The sequence below is a fragment of the Eptatretus burgeri genome, chromosome 10 (genome assembly GCF_056783735.1).
Source record: "Eptatretus burgeri isolate ZD-2024b chromosome 10, Ebu_testis_v1, whole genome shotgun sequence".
NCBI classification, from domain to species: domain Eukaryota; kingdom Metazoa; phylum Chordata; class Myxini; order Myxiniformes; family Myxinidae; genus Eptatretus; species Eptatretus burgeri.
In genome coordinates, this window is record NC_140970.1 from 101,849,130 (window position 1) to 101,858,359 (window position 9,230).

Genomic DNA, 9,230 nt, shown 5'->3' on the forward strand with positions numbered 1-9,230 from the left:
GATGCCAACCAATGGGGATTGTCCATGCTCTTCTCCCTTTCAAGACTGAACGTCAAGCAAGAAAGTAGCTCGTACTATTTTTAAAGTCTTTGGTCCGACTTGGGCGGGGTTTAAACCACCGACCTCCCAGACTTAGAACGGACACTTTAACCATCACACGAAAGAGTCTGGTCTTTGCATCCCAATGTATGTTTGGCTTAAAAGATTTGCATGAAGAACATTTCATATTCAAAGTATTTGACAACATTACAATTAGTTTCTATTAAAATTACACACAAAACAAGTATGAAAGATAATGAGGATCGAAGAATGCATAATTGAGATAAACATTGAGGGATGGGGATGGGAAGGTCTGGGAGGGATAGAAACGAAATGGAGGAAATAAAAATAAATGATAATTAGCTCCACCATTAAAAGTAGACGGAAGTTGTGTTTTCACCCGTTTGGCTGTGATGAGGATATCTCAAAAAAGTTATGGACAGGTTTGGTGTGCGACAAGAACAAACAGATTCTATTTTGGTTAAGGTCCGGATGCAGCTCTGGCCTATCAGTGGGATACAAAACGTAAACTGTTCAGCCGAGTGGAGGTATGTGCCCTACCACGTGCTGTTCCAATTTCCTCCTCTACCCACCCCAATTCGGTATAATCATTTCAACTATTTTGTGGTTTACCTTAAAGCTTAATTTTAATGGAAAATTACAAGAACAAGCCAAAAGACTTTTCGATGATTTTGGTTCCATACAAGATTCACGTGAAAATCATCTTCCTTTTTATATATTTATTTATTTTAATAAAATGTTTATCATCATCGAGCAAATCATTATGCATCCTGATAGTGAGGTGTAGCAACACTTTATGTCAAAGATATGGGTCAAGGGGAGAGAAAACAAAAGTACAACTTGAAGACGTACAATAGAATCAAGGAAATAGTGTACGTCATGTCAAAGAATCAATATGGGCTAGTGCCAAGATAGCCCAGACCCGAGAGGTATGCGCCCTCGCCCTTGAGCTCTCCAGCCTGGATTTGAATCTCAACTCAGGTACAAATGGTCATCCTAATGTTTCACTTGAGGATAACAGTTTAGTGCTGTACCAGCGTGTGCGCGCACCATCCATTGGATGGACATCAAGACAGAAGACCCTTCTGCCTCAACACTTATATCATGTGGATGTTAAAGATGCCACGATATATTTCAGAGAGTAGCCCAGCTATCGTAATCACCCCGAAACAAATTCCAAATGCCTCTTACCGAACCAACATCAGGCCTAACCAGTCGATTCTTGAAAGGCTTGGGCCAATAACGTTCCCTGGCCAACCCCACAAGAAAGGTAAGATGAATTGGGGTTGTTAAATATAAAGTCATAGTTGAAGTCAAACAAACACTGGATTTTTCTCAATGATACAGTAGAGATACTTTTATGCAATTCGTTTCTCAACCATAACCAAAGGTAGCCCGATTTACGAGAGTTCAAATTGTTGTTGAGCTTGAAAAGAACAAACCCAAACATGGATTACTGTGGTTACGAAGTAGAGCAAGTGCACATGGCATTCACGCTGCAGCCTCAGCCTCATCCTCAAGATGGAGCCCACGGTATTTGCCTCTCATCTCCTTTGGCAACTCTACCAGACTCGGACAAGGGACCTGGCCTGGAACCTCACATATGCATTGGCGCAAGCAGTTGTGGGCTTGAGGACCAAAGTTTGCAGGGTTCATCTCTTGCTTCTTCTCACTTGCCTGCATTTCCTCTCTGCATGACAAAACAATATTAAAGTTACTTTTGTTCAAATTCTATCAGAAATAAGTCAAGGGTATTTGTTTCATGCAAATCGGTTAACGCCAGAGCATTTTTGTCCATTTTTACTCTTAACAAACAAAATAGCAGTTACCTATCACAAACCATACAAGTATTTACAAGATGGCAGTACAAGTGATGTCACAATTCATCTTATTACCCTCGCGGAGGAGAGGGTATTGAATTTGGACCCGTTTGTCTGTCTGTTTGTCCGCACAGAACTTAAGTGTTTTATCTATGCAACTGCTCGTCGGATCGACACAAAATTTTCACCATCGGAGCGACGACTCGTGTAGAAAGTTTCACTCGTGTCTTAATTATCCAAATAGTCTTAATAGACCATTTGCAAATGTTCACCCCCTTAAGATGTTATTTAAGATTATTTTTTAATATCGTTTTAAACATCACGTGAATAGCTTGAGTACTCGAAAGGTTTCTTGGTTGGGAACGTTGTTAGATTTGTTTGTCTCGTGACATTGATGAAATCGGACTTGCAAGATGACGGGCTGAGTCAACCAACCTGGTGTTATTACGACACTACAGGGGCCCGAACTCAAGACCCTAAGATCTTAAGCCAGCGACCTTCACCGTAAAACAATCTCAGCTCTCATCACCCTTAATAGTGGGTACAGAGTCAGTCAGACGTTTTGCAATACATGTCCCCTACCGATGTGATATTTTCCAAGTCCAAAAAGGGCATAACTCTGTGAAAAATTGACGAAAGGCTGTTAAACTCAAACTTGTTCTGTAACTTATCATGACGAAGCCACGTACCAAGTTTCAGTTGAATATGTTAAAGGGTATGGGGGAAAATTCTGGAAAACCTCAGGTGGGACAGACGGACGGAGACAGACAGACAGACGGAGAGCAAACCTAGATAGTCTTCTGTTTTTTTTTTTTATAGATAGAGATTATTTATAGATGGATAACCGAGATGGAGAGCAAACCTATTGGGAAAAAAACCAAACAAAGTCCCTCCGGTGAAACCGGTCGGGGTCAAATAACCATGCACGAATAGCAGCATTTACACATATTTTTGACATCACACAATTCTTAATCACAAAATCTAAATCACAGTTAATTTTTACTCAAATTGTACAATTCATTGAAAGGCATTTCCTACTCCCACCATTCAATGCATTAAACTTTGAGCTAAAAATCATTGGTGAAAAGTCTCACTTCATAAATTGCAATTGAAGCACAAATTTCGGGTTCACGATCCGGTTTGGGGAAAGGGGGGGAGTGCAGGTTGGGGTGGGAGATCCGGTCCATGATCGGGTTCCCAAAGATATCCGGCAAATTTAATGTCCATGTCAACTTTCACCAAATGGCTTGCTTACTGAGACTGGCAGACCAATGCTCGCACACGCTCGTGGATTTCCATAAAGGTCTTTCCTTCGACATCCAACATAATCTGTTCACCATCGTCTGCAAAGTGCAAATACTCCATTCACTCATAATTTTCTCAACCAGCAGTAACAATATTTGAGGTTAAATTTTAATAGCTTTGATTATACAACTTACCGAGGTAGAAACATATAAATGGTGATGGCGTGATGTTCCTGAACATCACGATCTGCACCCTGGGGTTTTTGTACTGGATCTGGGGAACCTTCAAAGATATATACTTCCTGGCAAGAAAATGGTTGGTATTAATGGTTGTCATCAAATGCAACATGCATCACCTTTAATAGTGGGAACAAATCTGTAATTGTGGAAATATGTGAGTGAGTGAGTGAGTGAGTGAGTGAGTGAGTGAGTGAGTGAGTGAGTGAGTGAGTGAGTGAGTGAGTGAGTGAGTGAGTGAGTGAGTGAGTGAGTGAGTGAGTGGCCTTTTCTTTGATTATTACAAAATTCTACAACACGGTGCAATTCTCCAAACTTTGCATATGTTCTGGGGGTATCCAGGGTCAGGAGATGGGTCGGAAGTTTGGCAACCACAGCCCTGCCAGAGTCAGTCGGACGTCCAGCGACCACGGCGTTGCCAGTCATTCGGACGTTTGAGGACCAAATGGGTCAGAACGGAAAAATAATCACTTTTAACAGAGATGGAGAAAAAAAAAGAAGTGTTTGTGCTGAAGACAACTGTCGGAGGAAAAAATAACAATAAAAACTACAGACAATGATGTCATCATCTTTGAGGAAAATCTCTTTGATAGGAAAAAGAAGGGTGCCCTCCCTCACCACAACCTGCAACCCCTCCCCACCTTAACCACCCCCCCTTTCCCACCCCAACCTGCACTCCTTTCCCACCCCAACCTGCACTCCCTGCCTTTCCCCACCCCAACATGCACTCCCCCCTTTCCCCACCCCAACCTGCACTCCCCCTTTCCCCACCCCAACCTGCACTCCCCCTTTCCCCACCCCAACCTGCACTCCCCCCTTTCCCCACCCCAACCTGCACTCCCCCCTTTCCCCACCCCAACCTGCACTCCCCCTTTCCCCACCCCAACCTGCACTCCCCCCTTTCCCCACCCCAACCTGCACTCCCCCTTTCCCCACCCCAACCTGCACTCCCCCCTTTCCCCACCCCAACCTGCACTCCCCCTTTCCCCACCCCAACCTGCACTCCCCCTTTCCCCACCCCAACCTGCACTCCCCCTTTCCCCACCCCAACCTGCACTCCCCCTTTCCCCACCCCAACCTGCACTCCCCCTTCCCCACCCCAACCTGCACTCCCCCCTTTCCCCACCCCAACCTGCACTCCCCCCTTTCCCCACCCCAACCTGCACTCCCCCTTTCCCCACCCCAACCTGCACTCCCCCTTTCCCCACCCCAACCTGCACTCCCCCTTTCCCCACCCCAACCTGCACTCCCCCTTTCCCCACCCCAACCTGCACTCCCCTTTCTCCCCACCCCAACCTGCACTCCCCCTTTCCCCACCCCAACCTGCACTCCCCCTTTCCCCACCCCAACCTGCACTCCCCCTTTCCCCACCCCCAACCTGCACTCCCCTTTTCCCCACCCCAACCTGCACTTCCCCCTTTCCCCACCCCAACCTGCACTCCCCTCTCCACCCCAACCTGCACTCCCCTCTCCACCCCAACCTGCACTCCCCTCTCCACCCCAACCTGCACTCCCCCTCTCCACCCCAACCTGCACTCCCCTCTCCACCCCAACCTGCACTCCCCCTCTCACCACTCCACCTCCCCTCTCCACCCCAACCTGCACTCCCCCTCTCACCACTCCACCTCTCCCCCTCCTCTCACCACTCCACCTCTCCCCCTCACCACTCCACCTCTCCCCCTCACCACTCCACCTCTCCCCCTCCTCACCACTCCACCTCTCCCCTCCTCACCACTCCACCTCTCCCCTCCTCACCACTCCACCTCTCCCCCTCCTCACCACTCCACCTCTCCCCCTCTCACCACCTCTCCCCTCCCCTCACCACCTCTCCCCCTCACCACCTCTCCCCCCCTCACCGCTCCACCTCTCCCCCCCTCACCGCTCCACCTCTCCCCCCTCACCGCTCCACCTCCCCCCCGTCACCGCTCCACCTCCCCCCGTCACCGCTCCACCTCCCCCCGTCACCGCTCCACCTCTCCCCCTCCTCACCGCTCCACCTCTCCCCCCTCACCACCTCTCCACCTCCCCCTCACCGCTCCACCTCTCCCCCTCCCCACCGCTCCACCTCCCCCCCGTCACACCTCCCCCCGTCACCGCTCCACCTCTCACCGCTCCACCTCCCCCCGTCACCGCTCTCCCCCCGTCACCGCCCCACCTCCCCCCGTCACCGCCCCACCTCCCCCCCGTCACCGCTCCACCTCCCCCTCACCTTCCCCCCCCGTCACACTCCACCTCTCCCCTCACCGCTCCACCTCCCCCCCTCACCGCTCCACCTCTCCCCCCTCACCGCTCCACCTCCCCCCTCACCGCTCCACCTCCCCCTCACCGCTCCACCTCCCCCTCACCGCTCCACCTCCCCCCTCACCGCTCCACCTCCCCCCTCACCGCTCCACCTCCCCCTCACCGCTCCACCTCCCCCTCACCACTCCACCTCCCCTCACCACTCCACCTCCCCCCCTCACCACTCCACCTCCCCACCTCACCACTCCACCTCCCCCCTCACCACTCCACCTCCCCCCTCACCACTCCACCTCCCCCTCACCACTCCACCTCCCCCCTCACCACTCCACCTCCCTCCCCTCACCACTCCACCTCCCCTCCCTCACCACTCCACCTCCCCCTCACCACTCCACCCCCCCCCTCACCACTCCACCTCCCCCCCTCACCACTCCACCTCCCCCTCACCACTCCACCTCCCCTCACCACTCCACCTCCCCCCTCCCCTCACCACTCCACCTCCCCCTCACCACTCCACCTCCCCCCTCACCACTCCACCTCCCCCTCACCTCCCCTCACCACTCCACCTCTCCCCCCTCACCACTCCACCTCTCCCCCTCACCACTCCACCTCCCCCCTCACCACTCCACCTCTTCACCACTCCACCACCTCCTCACCACTCCACCTCCTCACCGCTCACCACCTCCACCCTCACCCTCCACCTCCCGTCACCACTCCACCTCTCACCACTCCACCTCCCTCACCACTCCACCTCCCCCTCACCACTCTCCACCTCCCCCCTCACCACTCCACCTCCCCCTCACCACTCCACCTCCCCTCACCTCCACCTCCACTCACCCACCTCCACCCCCCTCACCACTCCACCTCCCCCCTCACCACTCCACCTCCCCTCACCACTCCACCTCACCACTCCACCTCCCCCCTCACCACTCCACCTCCCCCTCACCACTCCACCTCTCCCCCCCTCACCACTCCACCTCTCCCCCTCACCACTCCACCTCTCCCCCCTCACCACTCCACCTCTCCCCCTCACCACTCCACCTCCCCCTCACCACTCCACCTCCCCTCCTCACCACTCCACCCCCTCACCACCCACCTCCCCCCCCTCACCACTCCACCTCTCCCCTCACCACTCCACCTCTCCCCCTCACCACTCCACCTCTCCCCCCCCTCACCACTCCACCTCCCCCCTCACCACTCCACCTCTCCCCCCTCACCACTCCACCTCTCCCCCCTCACCACTCCACCTCTCCCCCTCACCACTCCACCTCCCCCCTCACCACCCACCTCCACCTCCCCCCTCACCACTCCACCTCCCCCCTCACCACCCCACCTCCCCCCTCACCACTCCACCTCCCCCCCTCACCACTCCACCTCCCCCTCACCACTCCACCTCCCCCCTCACCACTCCACCTCCCCCCCTCACCACTCCACCTCCCCCTCACCACCCACCTCCCCTCACCACTCCACCTCCCCCCTCACCACTCCACCTCCCCCTCACCACTCCACCTCCCTCCCCTCACCACTCCACCTCCCCCCCTCACCACCCACCTCCACCTCCCCCTCACCACTCCACCTCTCCCCCCTCACCACTCCACCTCTCCCCCTCACCACCCCACCTCCCCCTCACCACCCCACCTCCCCCCTCACCACCCCACCTCCCCCCTCACCACTCCACCTCCCCCCTCACCACTCCACCTCCCCCCCTCACCACTCCACCTCTCCCCCCCCTCACCACTCCACCTCTCCCCCCCCTCACCACTCCACCTCTCCCCCTCACCACCCCACCTCCCCTCACCACCCCACCTCCCCCCTCACCACCCCACCTCCCCCTCACCACTCCACCTCCCCCTCACCACTCCACCTCCCCCCTCACCACTCCACCTCTCCCCCCTCACCACTCCACCTCTCCCCCCCCCCTCACCACTCCACCTCTCCCCCTCACCACTCCACCTCTCCCCCTCACCACTCCACCTCTCCTCCCCCTCACCACTCCACCTCTCCCCCCTCACCACTCCACCTCTCCCCCTCACCACTCCACCTCTCCCCCCTCACCACTCCACCTCTCCCCTCACCACTCCACCTCTCCCCCTCACCACTCCACCTCTCCCCCTCACCACTCCACCTCTCCCCCCTCACCACTCCACCTCTCCCCCCCCTCACCACTCCACCTCCCCTCACCACTCCACCTCCCCCCCCTCACCACTCCACCTCTCCCCCTCACCACTCCACCTCTCCCCCTCACCACTCCACCTCTCCCCCTCACCACTCCACCTCTCCCCCTCACCACTCCACCTCCCCCCCCTCACCACTCCACCTCTCCCCCCTCACCACTCCACCTCTCCCCCCCCTCACCACTCCACACTCTCCCCTCTCACCACTCCACACCCTCCCCTCTCACCACTCCACACTCTCCCCCCTCACCACTCCACCTCTCCCCCTCACCACTCCACCTCTCCCCCTCACCACTCCACCTCTCCCCCCCTCACCACTCCACCTCTCCCCCCTCACCACTCCACCTCTCCCCCCCCCTCACCACTCCACCTCTCCCCCCCTCACCACTCCACCTCTCCCCCCCCTCACCACTCCACCTCTCCCTCCCCTCACCACTCCACCTCTCCCCCCCCCTCACCACCCACAGAGTTTCCCGCAATGTTTTCACGACTTGGACGCATCCCAGAAATTTCCATGAAAATTCCTCATTCCAGCACGTGATGCGAGGTTGTGAGGTCCAAGAGGACGCAGGCCCCGCTCACCTCGCGCCATCGCTCGCCTCGCTCCGGTTCTGATAATTCACCGTCATGACCTTCACTACGTCCTTCAGAACCACGTCTCCTTCACGTAAATACTGCAACGTTCGCGTCACCGGGTATCTTCCCTTCATTAACATGTTGTGTTTGTCGCCGGATCACGTGACGTGACGTTCGACTCCTCTTGATTAAACGATAATTATTTAATTTCCTGCCACTGGGAACCCGCGACATGAATATTGATATAATTTTCGGGTTCGTTTTCCGTTTATTAAATGAACATATATATATATATATATATACATATTTTATGTCGTTCGGAGTCTTTTTAATAAACTTTTCTCAGGAATTCGACAGATTCGAGGACGAGACACGAAACCACCAAGTGCCCAACATCCCCAACAAACGCTGCTTATACACCGCTTCACAGTGTCTCCCTTTATTTTCACTCACACGGGTGAGACTGTGGAGGCATCGTGACCAAGAACTACAAACGATAACAACTACCGGAAATCGGAGAAAGGAGACGCGGAAAATTACAATAAAAGGAGAAATCATCGCAAAATGTAAAACAAGCCGCGTCTCCGTGACGGACTCGAGCTAAACATGAAGAAACCGGTGAAAGGTGTTTTATTTTATTATTTACCGGCGGAGATCGGCTCACTCCAGAGAATGACGTCACAGATTTGTTATGATTTACACCGAGGAACAATCATAATTTATTTTGTACAAATTTATTTGTACGTGTGCGGGCGTGGCCGTACGTGCAAAAAAAAGAATTGTGACGTCAATTGTGATATCATAACAACGTGTCCTGTCATTGGTTTGGTAAATAAATTGCCATAACTTGGGAACCACTTGTCCGATTAATATCAAACCTT

General features: G+C 54.1%; 1 protein-coding gene across 1 annotated transcript; it reads right to left on the reverse strand.

The window, feature by feature from the left end:
• Positions 1 to 1,402: 1,402 nt before the first annotated feature.
• On the reverse strand, positions 1,403 to 8,608 carry MRPS25 (mitochondrial ribosomal protein S25). The gene is made up of 4 exons (XM_085899698.1): positions 8,356 to 8,608; positions 3,320 to 3,426; positions 3,136 to 3,223; positions 1,403 to 1,750 (listed from the first exon to the last, which is right to left on the reverse strand). The coding sequence occupies exons 1-4, from the start codon at positions 8,487 to 8,489 to the stop codon at positions 1,552 to 1,554; spliced, it is 528 nt and encodes a 175-aa protein (XP_085755824.1). The 5' UTR covers positions 8,490 to 8,608; the 3' UTR covers positions 1,403 to 1,551.
• Positions 8,609 to 9,230: the final 622 nt, after the last annotated feature.